General features: G+C 23.5%; 3 protein-coding genes across 3 annotated transcripts; all 3 read left to right on the top strand.

Moving 5' to 3' along the window:
• Positions 1 to 8,345: 8,345 nt before the first annotated feature.
• OCT59_018590 (uncharacterized protein) lies at positions 8,346 to 11,035 on the top strand. Its single transcript, XM_066148869.1, has one exon. The coding sequence runs from the start codon at positions 9,063 to 9,065 to the stop codon at positions 9,354 to 9,356; it is 294 nt and encodes a 97-aa protein (XP_066004756.1). The 5' UTR covers positions 8,346 to 9,062; the 3' UTR covers positions 9,357 to 11,035.
• A 6,990-nt stretch (positions 11,036 to 18,025) lies between these two features.
• Positions 18,026 to 18,400, top strand: OCT59_018589 (uncharacterized protein; the record flags this gene model as incomplete). Its single annotated transcript, XM_066148868.1, has 1 exon — positions 18,026 to 18,400. One exon carries the CDS (start codon positions 18,026 to 18,028, stop codon positions 18,398 to 18,400), a length of 375 nt encoding a protein of 124 aa, XP_066004755.1.
• A 1,891-nt stretch (positions 18,401 to 20,291) lies between these two features.
• OCT59_018588 (uncharacterized protein) lies at positions 20,292 to 22,576 on the top strand (the record flags this gene model as incomplete). Its single annotated transcript, XM_066148867.1, has 14 exons — positions 20,292 to 20,312; positions 20,396 to 20,438; positions 20,579 to 20,666; positions 20,739 to 20,814; positions 20,893 to 20,997; positions 21,064 to 21,196; positions 21,280 to 21,335; positions 21,424 to 21,477; positions 21,607 to 21,687; positions 21,757 to 21,894; positions 21,974 to 22,052; positions 22,127 to 22,250; positions 22,328 to 22,458; positions 22,530 to 22,576. 14 exons carry the CDS (start codon positions 20,292 to 20,294, stop codon positions 22,574 to 22,576), a joined length of 1,176 nt encoding a protein of 391 aa, XP_066004754.1.
• Between the last annotated feature and the right edge of the window lie 231 nt (positions 22,577 to 22,807).

Below are 22,807 nucleotides of genomic sequence, written 5' to 3'. Positions count from 1 at the left end.
ATTTAAATATTATTTATTTAAAGTACTTTATAATACTTATAAACAGTTGTACTTCCAATAGTATAAAATTTTGGTCGGAACTTGGAAGTTTCCAATCCAAATGGTTAAATTATGCTTCCGAAAGTACTTCCAATAGTGCTTCCAATTTTCCAAGAGTACGTCACTATGATTTCTTTGATCTATAATTATCATTTAATATTATAATGGAAGTTTTTTTATTATGTAATACTAGATCTAATAATTAATGGTACAAATTACAATGATACAATGAAAATTTTTTTTTTTTCCGAAGTACTTTTGGTACTTTTGATTAATTTTCAAAATTAATAATATTTTTTAGAATTTTAAAGATTATCAAATCATTACATAAAGATATATCAAATCTAGAAACATAATGAACATAATGGTAAAAAAAGCCGCCCCTTTTTTTATTCCACTTATTCAGGATAATTATACAAAATTACCCAAAATAAGTATTACGATAAAAAAATTCTATTTCGTAATGTGTTACATCCTTTCCTATAAGTATGAATGAACTTTTTACGTAAATGACCGAAATAACAATGAAAAAAAAATTAATTAAGTATAAAGGAGTATCATAATCTGAAACGAATCTGGGAACATTAAATGAAAGAAAGGAATTATAACTTTTTTTCTATGTATGATTAACCTTTTTAAGATTTCCCAAAATATATGGTTATTTAACTTTAAATAGTAAATTAAAATTATTTAAAAGAAAGAAATCGAAAATCATACTGTACGTACATAAGAATATCATGACATTAAAAAAGAAAAAAGAAAGAGTTACAGCACCCAGTATTCCCACGTTGTCCCCAACCGTAGTACTGACTGGGCCATCAGTGGCTTAACTTCGGAGATCGGACGGGTTCCGGTGCTTTTCACTGTGTATGGCCGTAACTTACAAGAAAGGAAAATAATAATTATTTATGAAAATCATTATTTATTTATTTATTATTTATTTTTTTTTTTAAAAAAAAAAGAAAAACGTTCATAAAAGAAATATATATAGAAAGAAAAGAAATTTGTGAAAATTTGTTAACCTGTTGATCTGCGATGAAAGTTTAGAAAAGGATAAAGTCATTCACGTGCCTAAAGAATAAATTTATTGATGACTCAGAGAAATTCAGGGATCAAAATTTATTTAATTAAACTCTAAAAACATGATTAACAAGATTACAAATTTTTTTTTTTTAAGGGTCATTAGAAAGAACCATAAGAATTTACTTTAAAGGGAATAAGGCTTTTTTCATATAAAGAATTTATATCGCGCTCTAGGGCTTAAAACTAATTTTGCGTTGGCCCGAGCGTTAATTGACAATTACCAAATATAGGAATTAAACTTTAATATCTTCTGAGCCACAAAATGATAAAATCAAGTTAATTAAGTTAATTTTACATGAATAAGAATCCCTTTTTTAATCAATTTCACTATAAAAGTAAGTTATGCGTATCTTATGTTATTTATGTGGAGAAAAAATTTAAATTATAAATAGTGAATTTAATTAATTGGCGTATATTGAAGAACATTAAAGGGTTCTTTTACGTTTTGAAAAAAAAAAAACATTACAATAAACCAATAGTGAATTAACCCGCGCAAAAAAATTTTTGAATCTTTCTATCGTACAACAAGAAAATTTTATAAAGAAGATCTTTACCGCATAATTACTATGTGGCTAATTGCATCTTGTGCCGCACAGATTTTTTTTTTCAATAAAAAAAAAAAGATCTTGTGATTTTTTTATGGGCGTGTGATCACGAAAATGCATAACAATACAGCTTCTCAATAAAATAAGATCTTTTTTTGTTATCAATGCATCGTTTTATCGATCATCAACAAAAAAAAAAATTATATGAGTTGGTAATAAACAGTTAAATTACGGTAATTTTTGTAAAAAATACGCCATAGCAATTTAACTAAAATTCAATCACTTGACTCCTTCATAAATCACGACCGTTCCAAACTCCCAATATTTAACAAAGAATATTATTATTGTGTTATACTTTAAGTTATGCAGGATACAATAAATATTTAATGTATTAATATTATTTATAATTTATCATTTTGAAAATTATTAATTTTTTATTTTTTTTTGGTTAAGTAAAATTCTCTTTTAAGTTATTTATTGAATTTTAAAAGGTCGTCAGAATCTTGGTGTATAATGGCGGAGTGTATATTGGCGTTTTTAAATCATTCATTCTTCTTTTTATTTATGCAATTCTCCGTAATATTTATTTTGAAGCCAAGTATGAAACGGAGTGAATTGCAAGGATCCTTTTTTTTTTTTTTTTCTTTGACATAAAAAAAAGAATTCTAATATAATTAATTATACTATAAACTTCCGTAAAGAGCAATATGAGATCTAGGCATAAGATTAAGCTAGCATAATCAGATTTTTTTAAGAAAAAAATTTTTTTTTTCAATATTGTAATGATTTTGCCATAATACTAAAAAAAAAAAATTTTTTTTTTTTTTATTCGAGAATCTCTTGTAAAATTTTGCATATTTATTACGCCATTATACATAAATTTTTTTACTCCAATTTTTTTTTTAAAAAAAAAAATATAAAAAGAAAAAGATCACAAAATTTCATTCTTTTTTTTTTTTAAAAAAAAAAAAGAAAGTTTGTTTGCGTTATTAATTACTTTAATTACTTTAATATTTTAAAACTTTAAATATATTTATGTAACTATGTTGATGCGTTTATCATATGTAAAATAAAAAAAATGAAAAAAGAAAAAAAAATGAAAAAAAAAATGATTAGTGAAACAGATAATCCTCTCCTTTTTTTATTTAGTGCCAGTAGAAAATTTATTCTCGCTTAAATGAGTATTATTCTAGAATCAGAATTATCGTAAGATTACGTTGTGTATAAATTTATCTGTGCACTGAATGTATAATGTCGTAATTTAGCGTTTTAAGGTTGAGTGTTACATTGACTCTGGATACATTTACTTGCCACTCTTCCCAACTCCCAAGTTTCAGGTAAAAAAGTGAATAGGTCTGTGCTACCCATTAAAACGTGATCTCATATAATTCACGTGATCTCACATGTTCTTCCGGTTCTATGACAAGAAAAATAATTCTTTAGTTAAAAGAATGAATCAGAATGCTCTCCCTTTTAAGTATTCATTTAAAGATCTAAATTTAAAATTCCGATGATTTTTTTTTAAAAAAAATTACGTACACATAACGCATACATTTACATTATGCAAACCTAATTGAAATTTCTTACTGAATTATTTCGCCTAATAGTTAGATCTTTTTTTGACATCTGTCGTACTCTTGTGATTAAATAATAATAATATTATTAATATTTTAATAATAAAAAACTAATAAAAATATGTATATTAGTATTTGTATTTTTTTTTATTTTTATTTTTATTTATTATTTATTTATTATTTATTTATTAAATCTATTAATTCGAAAATTGATTTTTTTTAGGTAAAATTATAAGATTATTATGACTTAATCGCGTATATAATATATATAATATATATATACATATATGTATAATAAATATATATATATATGTACTTTGCATCATGTGTATGTAATATATATATATCTCAACATATACGCCAATTATTTATTATCAGGTAGTCATTATTTCCCCGTTTGAAAAGAAGACTTTTGTACATGTGAAAAAAAAAAACCTTCCCCTCTCTTTCTTTCTTCCCACGTGATAAAAAGAGATATTTATAATCATTACGCCCTTTTATCATTTTGAAAAATAAATATTTTGTGCATCATTTGTAAATGAAAGAATTAATTTTATCTAAATAATCTTACCCCTAAATTTTAATTACCATATTTATATATAATTATATCATTTGACATGAATGATACACAAATAATTTTTTTTAAGAAGCAAATCACTTTTTTTTAAGAAGGCTAAAAAAAAAAAGAGTATTTTTTTTTATCTAGATAAGAGACAAAAAGAAAATCTGTACATATTACATGGTTACATATAAACATATGAACTTTTATACATACATATATTGCATATTTCTTGTACGTTTATTTTGTTCCATTTTCCTTAAAAAAGATTGCTCAAAAAGATTACTTGGTTTGCCCGATGTACTTTTTGGAAATTGTCAATCGCTATCGATCAATGTTCTAGACCATCTACTGCTACTTTGTTATTATTGCTGCTGGTGAACATTGTCAATCCTTAACCACACCTCGAAACAACCAGCCACGTACTTTGTTGTGTATGTATGTACATTTGTACATTTTCCGTGTCAAACCTAATATCCGCAGTATAGATTTATTTATATTCCTTAAATGGGAAAGAACACGGAGAATTTTTTTTTTTACCCAAAATTAGGCGCGATGATACCACAAAAAAGAATATATTACTATTGAAATTTTTTGTGATTATCATTTATGATAATTTCTTTTCTTTTTCTAAATCTTTCTAAACCAAATTTATCAAAACATTTCTAATCTTTTATAATGCATATTCTTATCTTTATATGTAGGTAAGATCATAATAAACAATAATTATTATTATTTGTAAAAAAAAAAGGTTACAGATAAATATTAAATAATTATTTATCAAAAAAAGATTTTTTTTTTTCTTTCTAACTAAAAATAATAACAATCAATAACATTACATTCATTATACTTGTCAAAAATCGTAACATTATTTTTTTACGCGATTTTTTTGTGTTATTGTTATAAATAACTTTTTACTTTATTTTTTTTTAAAAAAAAAAAAGTTTCACAAAAAAAAAACGAAAAAAATTTGAATCGGTCTTAATCTAAATAGGTAATTTGTACCGGTCGGTCGGTATAAATTTTTTAAGTTCAGCCGAATTTGGGTTGACATTTTTTTTTTTTTTTTTAAAAAAAAAAGCCGGTTATAATCCTTGAAATAATTTTTCTTTTAATAATTCTTTTTTATGAAGATCAAAATTTTGTACTACAATTAAAAAAAAACTAGAAAAATAAGAAAAAAAAAGGTCTTTTTTTCGAATAAAAAAAGATTTATAAAAAAAAAAGAATATTATTTCAAAAAGTGAAAATTTTTTTTTTTTTTTTTTTTTAACTGATAACGGTTATTAAAAGGATGTAGAAGTTTACCGTTTACGTAAGAAATATTGCACAATGATTTTACTTAAAGTTCATTGTCCGGAATCGTACATTCCGTTTGTTGTTTTGCTGCTACTCGATGCTATTCAATGCCATTCGTCGCTCCTTATTAATATTGTGTAAGAGTACGATGACATATTTTGGCGTTATAATAATATTCATAGTTTAAATTATTATTCTCAATATATATATATTTTTTTTTTCTTTCTTTCTTTTATTTCTTCCATAATTCCAAATTTTGATCTATTAATTTAGTAATAGTATAGAAAAGAAAATAATTACGTAATATGTAATATCTATGTAATATGGATTAGAAAAAAAACTTCTCATAACCAAAATAACCAAAAAATGCTAATAATAAACATCAAATAATAAACAAATTTTTTTTTAAAACAATATACACACAATATTAACAAGATACAAAAACATAATCTTTCTCCTTTTTATTTTGTTTATTTGTTTCATTAAAATATTGGTTCGGACTTTTGAATATTTCGTCATTAACTTTTTTTACTTAAAGTTTACTTAAAGTTTATAAAAGTTTATTTTATAATTTCAAATCACGAAAAATGATGATGTTTTGTTTTTTTTTTTGTGTTATAATAATAAAAAATATTTAATAATTTTAATAGGATTAAACTTAAATATTTTGATATAATGTCTGTGTGTTTTGATGTTGTGTTTTATTTATTTTATCTTTATCGTAATGAAATTAAGTTTTTTGTCAAAAAGTTCTTTTTTTTTCATTCGTGTAACAACCTCCTCATTAAAAAAAGTGCATTTATGGGTTAACTGTTAATGTTTCACAACCATTTTACAAACTCCTTAAAATATTTAACTTTAACGAATGGGTTTTAATGGTTTTAGCCGAAACCCGAAAAAAAAAATTGTTGTTTGAAAGAGAATCTTTAATTTTTAATTGTCTCTTGCATGAGCCTCTCATTGTCAAAAGAGTTATGTAAAGTGACATGTAAAAAAAAAAAAAAAAATTTTTTTTTTCCCTTTTGTAGGTTTATTCGATCAATTTAATTTCGTTGATCAAATAATGCAAAAATTTTTTTTTTAAAAAAAAGTATGTGGCGTTTTCGGCCGTTCATCAATTTAATTTCACATTTTCAAACATATACTTACGTATGTTTAATATGACGTTATACAATAATTCATTTCATTATTCTTCCTCATTTTTTCCTAATCTATTCATATTCAATTTCTTTGGTTGGATAATAAGTGTAATAATAATAATAAGTTATTAATTAAGTGAGGCTGTTGTGTTGTATTAAAAATATTATTAATTGTTGATAATAAATTTGATATGAAAATTTTTCATCCAATATTTTAACGAAAAAATTAAAGGAGAACGTGCAGTAAAGTACATAATTTTCCTCCCCAAAAAAATTTCAACCGTGGCGCATTTAAACAATCATTATTGGGTAGGGTTTAGCATAAGTATTATTTTACTTGTAAGGGAGAATAAAACAATAAAAATTTTTATTTATTTATTTATTTATACTATAAATTATGTACAATTACGTATGAGGTGAAATCATAATAATGGGATAATGTGGATCGATTGTTTTTTTTCTTTCGCATTCTTTTCAAAAAAAGGATTGAAAAAAAAAAGATATAAACCTATTTTTTTTTTATTTAACACAAAACCTAATTCGTGAACAATGGATAAACGTTCGCAATATTGAATCCAGTGAATTGGAAATATGTCAAAAGCTCGTACAAGTTTAGTCGAAAAGAAGAGAAAAAATGTTCACGTGCAATGAATAATATCATTTGTGTGACATTATCAAGACCATTAACGAAACCTAATAAAGAGTTGAATGAATATTCCCCCAAAAAAGTTTATGAAAATTTATTTGTTCGTTACAAAATTAGACATTATCATTAACGCGAGTTTAACTAATTATAATAAGATTAGGCAAAGTAAAGCGTTATTTTAAAAAAAAAAAGCCGTTTTATTTTAAACACTATTGAGAGAGAAGGAGTTTCAAAACTTTGTAAACCGAATTTGGTAATTTTATGATATCATAGTAATAAAAACGTGTATTAAATTGATAGCCGAAATTACACGCCATTTTTTTTTTTTAAATAACACACTTTGTTTATATTTGGGATTACATTGTTGGTATTGTTATTATAGTTTATTATAGTTTTTATTATAGTTTATTATAGTTTATTAAAGTTTATTATTAGTTTATTATAGTTTTATAGTTTTATTCCAAGTTTATTATAGTTTTATTATAGTTTTATTCTAGTGGCTTGTTAGATTATTAAAAGTTTTGTTAAAGTTTAATAATTTAGTAATTTTAGTATTTTAAAAACCTAGTTATAATTTAAAAAAAAATTTTTTTTTATAAGCTATTATTGTAAACTTTTACTATTCATAATATATTGTCAGAGTCACATATTGTTTTTTTTAAATACAAAATGTAAGCCGCATTTCCATACTTAATATATTAAATTACTATTATGTAGATTGTTGTTTAATGTATAAATATAACAGATTAAAATATTCTTTTCTTCCGCTCTCTCTCTTTCTTCTTTTTTTTTTTTTTTTTTTATCTTATTCTTGTAAAGAACAAAAAAAGGATCAAAAAAGAGCAAGCCATACCTCATAATACTTTCTTGTGTACAAAACCTTTTTTTTTGAAACTTTGTAGCACAAGATTGTTTCGCCATTTACTTTTATAAGAACATTTATATGTAATAAAACCGTTTTTAATAGGAAAAAAAAAAAATTTGGGCTGTTTTTTCATATCGTAGATAATAAATAATATTGGAAAGTGTCAGCCACACATCCCGAAACATTATATTATTACATCTTTTTTAGCTGGACTATAAAAGTAAAAGTAAGTTTTTAAGTTTTTAACTATAAGGTACATATTATTATTATAATAAATAATATATACGTAAATATATATATATATATATGTATATATGTGTACATATAAATATATGTATAATATACGTTACATTATATATATATACACAGTATATTATATTATTTACTTTAAAAAAAAAAGTAATATAAATAATTTTTACAATAATAATAATATGTTATATTCTATTCTATTTTTCTATTTTTTTTTTTTTATAATATAACAAAAAAAAAAAAATTTTTTTTCGTTCCACAAATGCAAGTTATTTCAAAACTACACAGCTTTTTTTTTTTCTGTAATCGATTCTTTTTTATACTCATTTACTTTTAATAAACAGATCGACTTTAATTTTTTTTCTTAGAGATTTTTTTTTCTTATAATCCCCCTAAAAGTATTAATACCCTCCATGATTTTCTCTTCCTCTTTCCTCTACCTCTTTTCATTAACGACTTCATTTTTTTCATGTTTACCTAATGTTCATAAAATAAGTACTTGAAATAACGATATCAATCATTAATCATTTAATGAACACCTTATTTATTTTATCCTGACCGACCAAACTTCCTCCCATCGCCCTTTCTTTTTCAATCATTTTTTTAAATTTTTTTTAAACAACTTTCGGTTTAATAAAAAATTTACTAACATTGATTGAATTTTTTTCATTTATACTTTTTGTCAACAGATAAAAATTCGTTCTCCACCATTTTAAGGATTTAAGGATATAAAGCTTTTGTTACTATTTTCTTCTCTTTTTTTATTACCTTGAAACATCAAACGAATCTTTTTTTAAAAGAAGCAGTTGTTAACTCATCTAGTTTCATTTTTTTAAAAAGGATTCAATTAGTTGACTACTTAGTATAAACAAATGTCTCTTTAATTTTCTCTTTTTTTTTCACGTTTTTCTTTTTTTCGGTTTTTTATTTTCTTAAAAAAATTTTTTCAAAATTTTTTATTCTTCCACATAATTCCGTTAACCGTCCAGTCCGTTCGTTAGTGTTCGTTTAAAAATCATCGTAAATCAAAAAAAAAAATATAATTATTATCCTATAATTCCATAATGACAACGCACGCCTCTTGTTTAGTCGTTCCAAGAGCATCCACCAACCAAGTTGTTGCCACCGATTCAGAGCGACAACGACGCAAATCGGTCAGATTCAGTCGATTTGAGAAGGTGTATTACACCCATTCTCCAATCGATTATGATCGAACATCCATCTTGGCTGAATTGGCCTTGGCCAAACACCAGCAAGAAATACAACAACAATTCAATCATCATCATCATCATCACCATCATCACCATCATCATCACCATCATTCCGTTACTTTTACCCAACATGCAATTCTCAGTTAAATGAGAGATTTTAATGATATGGTGATATGGCGAACATTTTATAAAACTTATTCATATACGATCGATTTTATACAAATTTCTAAGATTTAATAATAATTATGATTACAGGTGTTATAATTGAGAAAAAAAAAAATTATCTTTAAAATTAACAAATAATTCAAATTATACCACACAAATATTATACTATATTACTACTAAATACCACACAGACAAATTAGTTATGAAAATTACTTTATGATTTTTAATTATGCTATTTCTCTTTTATTACACCAAAAAAAATTTTTATTATTTTTCCTTTTTTTTATTTTTGTTATCGTTATCGTTATTTACATTTCAAGTACTTTCGATCTATAAACCTAACCTCCACTTTTTTTTTTCAATAATCGTCTATTACTCTACTACATATATATTTGAAGTACTATACGTACATTATAATGTTTTCGCTATTTGTGTATTCAATGGTTCTTTTTATGTAAAGTTCTCGTATTCTATATTTTCTTAGTTTAATTCTTAGTTTTTAATTAGTTACTTGGTTAAATTTTGTGTTCTTTTTTTTTTGTTCATATTCGAATTTTCGATTTTTTTTTCATTTTTTTTCAAATTTTTATTTTTTTTTCATTATTTTTATTCATTTCGTATTCGTTATTTTTTGTGCTTAAATTACTACTTACAATTATGTTCATTCAATTTCCCTCTCCATAAACACGAAAATATATGGTTAAAAATTATGATTTTTTTATGTTATAATTTTAAAAAACGCGTTACGTAAAACGCGATTTTTTTATGTTAAAATAATTAAAATGGGTTATAACACAAAAAAAAAGCATTGTTATCGTTGATTTTGATTATTATTTTTTTTAAAATTCCTTAAAAAAGAGGTGGATTACTATTATTATTCCCCTTAAAAAAAAACTATATATTTGAGATCGTTCTCATAAAAAAAAAATTTATTATTTTTTTCTTATTTTTTTTTCTTATTATTATTTTTTTTTCTTTAATTCTTTTATTCTATTTTTTTTTCTTTTTGTATATATTTTATATTAAAAAAAAAAACAAAAAAAAATATATTTTTTTTTACTTTTTTAACTATCTATCGTTCTTAATCTATTTTTTTTTGTATATACTTTATTTACTATATACGTTATTTTCGTTTATCTGTTATTCTTCCAAAGAAAAAAAAAGAAAAAAAAAAATTTCATATATACCAAAAAAACAAAAAAAAAACATTTTTTTAATGAACCATTCTCAAATATATTATTAAAATCCGCTTCTTTTTCTTAACAATTAATCTTTTTTTTTTATTATTTCCTTTCTATTTCCTTATTTCCTTTTCGCCAATCAGTTATTATTCAAATCAAAATTTTATCTTTTTTTTATCTCTTTTTTTTATCTCTTTTTTTATCTCCTTTTTTATCTCCTTTTTTTTACTTTTACCTTTTTTTATCAATTTTCTTTAAAAAATTTCTTATCAGTTATATTAGTATTATCAGTTATTTCAATTTATTAAAAAAAAAAAAAAATTTAAAAAATTATATACACATTTATATATAATATAAGATAAAAAAAAAACTTTTTTTTTTTTCTGTTTAGTAAAAAATATATATATTTTTATTATTTCTTAAAAAAAAAACTTATCATACTTAAAGATATCTCGGGAACTTATTATTTTTGTATCATATAAAAAAATAAAAAATAAAAAAAAAAACAAACAAATAAAAAAAAAAATAATTTTTTTTTTCATTATTCTAAAAAAAATGCGTGTTTGTAAATTAATTTTTAAATGCGTGTGTATAAAAAATTTTAGTTGATTTTAGTTATATATATATATGTTTATATATATATGTTATATATATATATATGTTATGTATATATAAAAAAATTGATTAAAAGCCCGAAAAAACTCTAAATTTTTTTTTTCCCGTAAAAATAAAACAAAAACTTTAAATATAAAAAACAAAAACTAAACAAAACTTTAAAAAACAATAATATAAACTTATAAACTTTAAAAAAAAAAAAAAAAATTTTTTTTTTTCCAGAAAATTTTAAAATTTTTAAAGAACGCGTTATATTAGGATTTCGAAAAAAAGATTAGAAAAAAAAAAGAATAGATTTCGAAAATAAAAAGATCTAGAAGAGATCTAGAAAAAAAAAAGATCGATAAAAATCATTAAAAAATAAAACCTTTCGTTCATTTCGTCGATTAAAATAAATAAATATATATATTATGGAAAAAGAAAACGCGCATTTAAAAGGAATGTATATATAATATATATATATATATATATAAAATTACTTTAACAAGTTTTAACAAAAAACAAATAATTACGTAAAAATAAAAAATAACCAAAAAAAGGATCAAACATTCAAATTAAAACCCAAATATACCGATAATATCAGAAATATAAAAAACGCGTTTCAAAAAAAACCTGACTTCACACCTGACTTTACACCTGATTTTATACCTGATTTAATACCTGATTGGAGGAAATCTCGGTTATTTGGGAAATTTTAAATTAAAAAGTTTAAAAAAAGTTTTTAAAAAAGGTAATAAAAAAAAAATAGGGGAATTATTTGGGTTACGTTAATTTACGTTTTTGTCGTTATTTTATTATAGATGGTAATACGGTTGGGTTTTATGTTACGATTGTTTTACGATTGTTTTACGATTGTTTTACGATCAAGATTACTGAGATCTTGAAAAAATATATTAAAAATTGAAATCGCATTAAGGCGCATATATTTCCCGATATAATATATATATATGTATATTAACATATTTACAGTATATTACATATTAAAAATGTGATGTTATTTACTTTTTGTCATAATTTTGTAATAATTTGTCATAAGTCATGACAATTTATTTTTTTTTAATTTTTTTTTTTAAAAAAAAAACAAAAAAATCATAGTCATATATATAACTTTTTTCTTACTTATTAGATATCGGATCTAATATAACATAGAATTAATAATTTTATTAAGGAAAGAATTTGAAAGAAATTCCAATAATCCAATAATCCAATAATCCAATAATCCAATTATCCAATTATCTAATGATCCCATTGATAACGAATAAAAAGAATATATCATAAATGAATAAAATTATTAAGTAAATTATGTAATATTTTGTTTTTTTTAAAATACTATATGTAAATATTTTGTTTTTAAATACTATATATATATTTTGTTAAGGAGAAAAGGAGAAAGAGATAAGACGAAAGATAACGAAAATGAATATATCCTTTTTGGCATAATCGGAATAAGTTTTTTTTTTTTAAAAAAAAATTAAAAAATTGATTAATGAAAATATTATGGAAAATGCCGAAAATTTTGATTAGGTGGCGTTTTTTTCCCTTAAAATTAATCGGATTTATTCGGCTAATAAGGAATGTAAAATAAAAAACGTGATGTATCACATTTTTCACTCGTGTGGTTTTAAAATTAAAGTTCTATTAATATTGTGTAATGAATTACTAAACGTTTTCTTAATAACAAACAATTTCCCAATGATATCCAATGATTTACCGCATGAGACGATTTACTTTTTCTCCCTAAAAGAAAGTTATGGTTTGGTCGTACAACCCTACAACCCTTTTACCTTGTTTTTTTTTTATTGGCGTTATTCTAAAAACAATTAAGCCAATTTAAAGATTAACAAAGTAACAAAATAACATTAACCTATAATTTATTTTATTGTGAAAAAAGAGATCTTTTATCTTTGATCTATCACCGGTATCGCCGGTATCGATAATTGATGATTACACAAGATTTATATGATTAGATGGAAGTTTTTTATAACTTTATGCAGATAAATTTCTTTGTTAATTAGAAAGAAGTAAAGATAAGGGTTTTTTCAATAAAAATCTGTTATTATTAAAGTTAGAAAGATTATGTAAAGAAAATTCATTGATTATGGAAAATTAAGGAGAATAAAAGAGGAGATTTTTTTTTGTTTAGAACAAGTATATCTTTTTTGTTTTATTAAAAGAAGTCTATTACGGTATTACATCAAGAATCATGTGAAAAAAAAAATAAAATAAATAAACAATCCTAACAATCCTGGAAGAATCCAAAGCTTTTTCTTAAAAATTTTGATGATCATCTATGACGTAGTTTTTAGGTTTTTTTTTTTTTGTAAATCTTATTATAAGTATTTTTATAACATTATTATTATAATTATTTAAAAACCTAGAATGAATGACTAATTTTCATATGTATTTTACAATTATGGCATTTTTTTTTTTTTTGAATAATATGAAGATTTTTTTTTTTCGTGTGTTTATCGAATGAAAATGTAAAGAATATGTATCACAGAATGTTGACATTTTTTTTTTATAACAATAGGGATTACGTATATGGTTTAAATGAATAACGCACTGAAACAACTGAAATATGCAGGTCAAATTATTGTTATGCAATGTGATTTCATAAAATCAATAAAAACAATGGATCGCTCTTACCCCAAATTAATTAAATTAAATTTTGAATTCCCGGAATAAAGTTCCTTACTTATGTGGGGGAATTATTTTTTCCCGTAATTTACCAATTTAATGAATGAATTCACAAAAAGATTGAAATATATATGAATGAATATTTTTTCTTTTTCACTCTTTTATTTAATATATATAATATATATATATAGTATTATAAACAAATATGTATATAAATATAAAAATATATATATATCTTCATTATAAATATATAAAATCTCGTTTTAAATTGAAATTAGCATGTCGCCGCTTAAATAACATGCAATTACATAAATTTGTTTGTAGTGGCGTATATAGTAAGGTAGCGTTAAAATCAGATGTTGCATGCATCTTGCATTTTTTTTAAAAAATTTTTTTTTTTTTTTTTTAAAAAAAAAATACTTGAATATATATTATATATATATTGTAAAGTTGTTATAATGTTAAGTTGTATAATGAATGTTATGTTAAGTTGTATATAAAGTCAAGTTAAAGTATATTAAGTTGAATATAAAGTTGGATAAAGTAATGGCTTATAACTTAATATATATATTATATAATTTATTATTTATATAGTTGTATATATTATATTGCTATATGTATTGTGTTATAGATGTATTGTTTATATGTATGTATAAAACTTGATATCAATCAAGTATTTTTACAACTTTTTAATTTTTTAGGGGGCAATTATAATGATATTTTGATTTTTTTTTTCTTTCTTTCTCTCTTTCTTTTTTTACGCGGAATTTTTAATCGAAGTGAAAGTATAACTGCTGGAGCTTGATAATCATCATCATATTACTTCATATTATTTAATATCTTAATTGTTATAATTGTTAAACCCTGTTTTACAAATTAAGTAAGTATAGTAAGCGTGTTTTTAATTTCATATTCTCTAACACCTTTTAAAAATTTGAAACTATGAGGAATTATGGATTATCTGAATAAGGAAACCATAAAACGCCAAGATTTTTTTTTTTTTTAGGAAATAACCTTTTATTAAAAAAAGAAAAAAAAAAAAATTTTAATGGAGATCTGTTTTAACCAGCCCACTCGCATATCTTTTTTTTTATTATCCTGAGTCGTAATTATTAGCAATATATTCGTACTTTCTACTTTCATAAAAAAATTGCGACCTACCATCAGAAGAAAGGTTTAGTCATCAAAAATGTTTTTTGATTTTGACCTTTCAAAGATAATTTAACTCGTTTCATGTTTTTTATCTAACATGTGAACATGTGATAATTTATATAGTACTAGAGATATTATGTTCAATGTTCACGAAAGCATGAAAAGCATTCAATTTGAAAACATTCAATTTCATTAAATTAAATTTGAAACTTTCAACAATGTACTGTACAAAAAAACATACATTACATTTGTGTTTTGGATTGAAATATTAAAAAGGATTAGAATTAAAAAGTTGATTGAGAACAAATCTAAATGAAATTTACTGAAATCTTACAAGATCGTCAAAAACTAATGAAATTATGATTGACTAGAACATTTATAACTCAATTGGTGTCATCCCGTCTTAAAAAGAAAACCCATTTAACAATGCTTTAAATAATCCTTTAAATAATGCTTGAAATCATATGTTCAATAATGATAATAATGATTTAAATAATACGTCAATAATGCTTACATTAGAATAATACGTCAATAATCCTTACATTAAAATAATACGTCAATAATGCTTACATTAAAATAATACGTCAATAATCCTTACATTAAAATAATACGTCAATAATCCTTACTTTAAAATAATACGTCAATAATCCTTACTTAAAATAATACTATGTTCAATAATGCTTTAAATAATATGTTCAATAATATTTTAAATAATACTATTTTTAAATAATATGTTAAATAATATTTTAAATAATACTTTAATATTTAATACTTAATATTTTTAAGTAATACTTTTAAATAATACTTTTAAATAAATATTTTAAATAATATTTTTGTATATCAAAATTTTATTAACAAAACACGAAAAATGTAAATAAAAAAAACCAATAAAAATACTAAAAAAAGGTGACAAAACGCGTTTTTATTAATAATTATAGGAAATATATTATAAATATCTTTAATGTCAATGTCAAACTGGTAAAAGAACAATACGATTACATTCATTTTGTTCCTGAGTCAATTAATAATCTATTTATGGGTAATTACTTTATAACCATTTTTAAGCCCAATAAAATACTATTATAAAATTAGATTTAATCTTCAGATCTAATTATCTAATTATTGTTAGTATAAATAAGAAAGACCAAAGCTTAGAATTCCGAATTTTTGGTTTCAGTCTGTTTAGCCCAATATTTAGCCTATCGGGATGACGTACATGACATAATTTTTATATTATTCTTTATATAAATATAAGTATAATTACCGATTACCAATTACCAATTAATATTCACCAATTACCAATTATCAAACTAAATACCTGTTAACCAAGTCGCGTTCGATTTGTGCTTATATTATTAAGAACAAAAAAAAATGCATTAACTTTATTAGCTTTGAATGATTGTTTTAGTTAATTTTTCACGTGATTCATTTCAAGACTAACGTTATCGGTCATGATTGAAAAATTATTGATTTCTGCTCTTGCCTAAATGAAAAAAATAAACATCACCTCCATTTTCCTTTTCGGTAATGTAAACATTTATTTGCATTAACCCGATATTTATTTGCTGCAAATTTTTGATCTTGTGTTTGTGTCAAATTCCTTTTATAAATTTAGTGAAATACTTTCTAATTACGTGAATGAAATTGTATATCTGATATAGTATTATTGATGAGATTCTTTGAAATTCTTTAGCACATATTGAGTATGTATCGTATATCTGATGTAATATTTATGAAATTCTTTATTGTAGTATATCTGATTTTAGCGTATATTGTACATAGTATACATGTGGGCGTAATTATTTCGGATAATACGGCATTAAGGCGGCGTAATGGTGAAATATATTACACATTTACACCAAATTTTTGTTCAAAGATTCATATGAAAATAGCATTACACCGGTATTACACCTGTGTAATGCCGAATTGGTGTAATGTGCCGTTCTTTAGCATATACTATATGATATGGTATTGATGAAATTCTTTAGTGTATATCTTATATAGTATTATATAGTATTGATGAATAATTTCAAATTATTTGATTCGAATTTTAGGCGTTTTTATGGTTAGCAAATATAATTAAAAGTAATTAAAAGATACAAGGTGGGTTAGACTGATTTTTATCGCGTCCTGCATCTTGCAATCAATCTTACATGGTTTGTTATTGATCTTGCAGTCAATTTTGCATAAAGTTTATTAATTCATGAGTAATTTATTAATATCATTGAGTATATATAATATACAGTACATATATATATGTGATATATATGTATATATATGTATATATAATGGTATGCGCATAATTCTATATTCTATATTTTAATATATTCTATAGATTTCTCCCATTTTATAGTTTGAGGTTTCGATTCGGCTCACTTGGTCAACTTTTTTGTGTTTACTCTCTTAATTGACATAAGTTAGTACAAATCTTAATATTGAGATTTTATATCACATATTGGAATAATTCATTAAAGAGATATTGTATATTAGATATCTGTCAAAATATGTATTAGTTTATTTACTGATCTAGTAGTATATAAATGGGTTATCATCCGAAGGAATGATGTCCCATTTATATACTAAACTAGATCCTAGATATACTAATTGGTCCGCCAGTTTATAACTGACCTAAATACCAATTAGTAGCCAGGTGATAATAAATAAAAAGAATCTTTTTTAAAGCTACCATCTATAATTTAATAAAGCAAAAAAATTTTATTTTCTTCCATTTTTTTTATTTATTATGTCTTTTAACTCTTAGTAAAGTTTTTTATCCTGACAAGATTTTCTGATGAAAATTGAATTTGTAATTACAAGTATTTCAGTACAGTTTATAATGAATTAATTAAATTTGTCATAATAAAAACTTTTTACTTTATAATTATTTCTCAAACTACAATATATGGCAATAAAAATTGATAATATTTATTACACAGATCCATTTTTAAATCACATTTGGGAGAGAAGTTTTCAATCAACTTATTACTAAGGATACAAGATATGACGCAAAAATTGATAATACTTATTATTTTCTAACTACATTGGGAGAAACTATGGATACAAGATATGAACAATACTTATTACACGGATCCATTTTTATACTACATTGGAAGAGAAGTTTTCAAACAACTATTACAATGGAATAATGGAGTATGGATACAAGATATGAACAATACTTATTACACGGATCCATTTTTATACTACATTGGGAGAGAAGTTTTCAAACAACTATTACTATGGAGTAATGGAGTATGGATACAAGATATGAACAATACTTATTACACGGATCTATTTTTAAATTACATTGGGAGAGAAGTTTTCAAACAACTATTACTATGGAGTAATGGAGTATTGGATACAAGATATGAACAATACTTATTACACGGATCCATTTTTATACTACATTGGGAGAGAAGTTTTCAAACAACTATTATTATGTAGTATGGATACAAGATATGAACAATACTTATTACACGGATCCATTTTTATACTACATTGGGAAAGAAGTTTTCAAACTAGAATACAAGATATGACGCAAAAATTGATAATACTTATTACACGGATCCATTTTAAACCACATTGAGAAAGAAGTTTTTTAAACAACTATTACCAAGGATATAAGATAACAACTCTATTGACACAAAAAATCGCTAACACAGGATCCCCGGACAATTATATCAGATCTGGTATGTATAAAATGGGAGTAAATTGTAAAAATTTGAAAGATGGTAGGTAAAAATTAAAAACCGGGGGGTTTTTTTTTTGAAAAAAAATGAAAAATGGGTAGTAAAATAAAATAGAAGTAGATGTATGATATATTATAAATTAGGTAAATTATCTAGGATTTGTATAGAGTATATACGGTAAATAAAAATAATTTGAGATACGAAATTCAAGTATAAAAGTAATACAAAACCTGAAAATTTTCGGGGGTAAAAATTTCTAAATCTCATCATTTCTTTCCTCCTACATTTTATATATTATCCAGGGTCTGTTAACACCAAGATCCATCTTAAATCACTTTTGAAAGGAAATTTTTAAAGGAAATTAAAGGAAACTAAACAAACAAAAGCTTCTGATTTCAAATCAAAAGTTTCTGGTTTCTATTATAATTGTCATATCAAGTATTTTTACCAATTGATTATGCTTGTAATCTCATTAATACCCCTTCCACATTTCATATATTCAATATATTCACCTAAACTATATTATACTCCAATGTAATAAATTATAAGTACTTGGGTTAAAAAAGCTAATTCCATTATCATCATTTTTCTCAAAAGATACACTGAGTAGATGTGATAACATTATGTATTATAATTGTTATACATTTCTTAGTAAATTATTTAGCCTAGCTATGAATTGTTGAGTAATAATGACTAATATAGGAAATATAATAGTGTGATTGTACTTATAACTAATAAAGTGAGTATAGTAAAAATAAATATAACTATATAATATAATAAATACAATGTAAGGTCGAAATATGTTATAGAAGAAAAATCTTTAAATCATCATTATCATCCCATTCATTAGCTTAAGATATTTAAGATTTGGAATTTCACATTATTTGTAGAATTCTAATATACTTATTTTCGGTAAACGGATAAAAACAGTACTTTATAATATCTTATGTTTCAAGTAAATTTCCTGAAAATATTTTTGAACATGACATGTAAGCAAAGATGTGAAAATGAAATTAACGGATGAAATTGAAAGAGTGGAAGATGTAGGATTATAATTATCTTAATTTCATTAATTTCAATAAGAAATTCGATTGTATTTTTAATTAAACTTGTTAAAGCTTCAATTGGAATACTACTAAGGGAAGCCTTCGTAGAGTCAAATATCGGAATCAGAAGTTAATCCACGGACAAGAGTCTCAAGCTTGTCAAAGAAATCATCAGAGGTAATAGGAGAAATATAAGTCCAATACTCTCTCTAAAAGGGATTTTTTCTTTATGCGTCACTGTAGAACTGTGTTCCTTTTTTTTTTTGTAAGAACATATAAATAATGCTGAAGAATATGAAAGAATTTGCCCAATCAAAGCAAATAATGCTTTGCAATTATAATTTCTTTCGTTATTTCTTCAAAAAAAAAGTAAATGTAAATATCGAGATGAAAATCTATCTACAGTATATGTATGCATTAATTCCTAATTGCGCCATACTTTATAAACAGATGATCAGTCCTATGATCAACCCCCACGTTTTTTAAAAATTTCGAGCTCTAGGGTTTTCCCTGTTATATCACGAAACAACCTTTAAAGAGACGTTACTTGTTTTTTGCTACCTTTTTTTGTCGTCTTCAAGTTTTGATAAAGTTATTAACATGAGCTTCGGGACACTCCAGGTAAGTCTGTGTGTATTTACATTTATTAAAATTTATAAATTGGATCATTTCTCAAATAACCTCTTTCTTGCTTTCTTTATTAGTTACCTTCCGTAATTCCTAAGCCTACAATTCAAGCTATCATAGGTATTGATATCTGAAGCTATTTTGATTATTTTTAGCTAAATTAGCTTATGGTTTTTTAATAAATAGGCTTTTTTTTATAATTTAATTTAACTAAACAGTCTTATTATATACATATTTTTTTCTTTTTTTTTAATATATAGAGAGGGCATGTAATCCTCAATTGGGTGAACCAGATCTAGCATTGGATTTGGAAATTGCAGATTTGATCAATCAAAAAAAGCAAAATTAGTACGTAGTGAAACTTTTAATCAAATAAATTTATATATATGTTTTTTTTTTAATTATTTTCATCTTGATTAGTCCACGAGAAGCTGCTATGCATATTGTGAGACTAATAAATAATAGAAATCCAAATGTTGCATCGTTAGCTTTGACGGTAAGTAAAACATGATAATGATCTTTTTTATTACAATATGTAATCATGATTTTTTCTTTCGATTCGTTAATTATGTAGTTATTGGATATTTGTGTAAAAAATTGTGGGCATGCTTTTCATTTACATATTGCGACAAAAGAATTTCTTAATGAAATTGTTCGAAAATTCCCTGAAAGACCACCGGTAAGTTAATTAATATTAAAATTAAAAATTTACATCAAAGTAAATTAATTATTTTTAATTATATAGGCCTTACTGAATCCAATACAGTTGAGAATTTTGGAGTTCATACAGGAATGGAGATCAACTATATGTGTTAATTCACGTCATAAGGATGATCTTGTTCATATTAATGACATGTATAGATTGCTAAGTTATAAAGGTTTGTTATAATATTGGTTAGGGTTGATTATCAATAATTAGAGTATTCGTTCGTCATTTTTCTTACTATTTTGATGAGTGTAGGTTATATATTTCCGGAAATAGATACTCAATCTGCAGCGGTCCTCAATCCAACAGAGGTTCGTAATCTTTAAAATTATATACATAGTAAATATATATAATAAATATATTCTAATGATTAATTTATAATTATAATCTTTTAATCAGACTTTGAAGTCTCCAGACGAACTTGAACAAGAGGATCGTGCTGCGCAAGCAGCGGTAAAGTCGAAGTATTTTTATTTCTTCTTTGTTTTATTCCAATCGTTATAATCGCTTTATAAAGTATATCAGATGAATTTAAATATTATTTATTTATTTATAATTTCCTGAATAATTTACATAAATTAGAAGTTACAAGAGTTAATTAGAAGAGCTACTCCAGCAGATTTAGAAGAAGCTAATGAACTTATGAAGGTTATGGCTGGATATGTAAGAATACTAATACTTTAAGACGGTTTTTAATAATTAATACAAATACTGAGTGAGAATTTTCCTTAGGACCCTGAAGCTAAACCTGATTATAAGAAACAAACTAATGAAGAATTGGAGAAAATTCAGAGAAAGACTATACTTTTAAATGATATGCTTAATAATGTTAAAGTTGGTGAAAGGATAGGTGTTAGTGATATATTTGAGGTGAGTTATGAGCAACTTGTTATCTTTTTTTTTTAAGTTGAATATTTTTCTTAATATTTTTGTTTTATTTTAATATTAGGAATTATCTCAGGCCTGTAAAGTTGTGCAACCTAAAATTCAGAAATTTATTGAAGAGGAAGTTGATAGTGAGAGCATTGGTATATATATTGTGTATATTTTTGAAATAAGTTGGATGGTCGAATGTATTAAATTTTAATTCAATGCAATATAGATCGTCTATTAAACTTGAATGATCTGATTAATACGGTATTGAAAAGATTTGAAGATACAAAGAATGGAATATTCGAGCCGCCTGAAGAAAAGCCTCAGCCGCCACCGCAATCATCATCAACCACGTAATAATTTATTTTATTTACTTATAAATAATGAATATTCATTTTATTTATTAAATTTTGAATTAAATTTTGAGCAGAAATGAATCCACTTCGGAATCCTTGTTAATTGATTTCGGAAATCCCGACCCACCACAAGGTCAAATTCAAATTACTGATGATTTGCTAGAGTTAAATGGAAGTTCTAATAACAAACCTTCTTCTGAAAAAGGTATTATACATATATATATATATACTATTTTAAAAAAATAATAATAATAAATTTATTTTTAACTCTGTTAGGAACAGGAAATGCTATCGATGATTTACTTGGATTATCTTTTAATTGAAAGGTACCAAATTTTTTTTGAAAAATATTACCTTTTATAAACCTAAAAATTTTTGTTAATTTTAAATAATTGCATTTTTTTTTATAGTTTTTCTTTATTAATTCAACTATTTAATATAGATTATGTATTTTTTCACCTATTTTCACCTATAGTGCATTTATATCATAATTATTATAAAAATTAATAAATTAATGTATTTAATGCTTTTAAAATTTGAAAATCTTTTCGGAA

The sequence above is a fragment of the Rhizophagus irregularis genome, chromosome 27 (assembly GCF_026210795.1).
Source record: "Rhizophagus irregularis chromosome 27, complete sequence".
Lineage (NCBI taxonomy): Eukaryota > Fungi > Glomeromycota > Glomeromycetes > Glomerales > Glomeraceae > Rhizophagus > Rhizophagus irregularis.
Note: the sequence above shows the minus strand (reverse complement) of the source record. Positions and strands in the feature narration are given on the sequence as shown.

Coding starts and splice junctions, on each gene's coding strand:
- OCT59_018590 (XM_066148869.1), top strand. CDS start 9,063: ATGACAACGCACGCCTCTTGTTTAGTCGTTCCAAGAGCATCCACCAAC.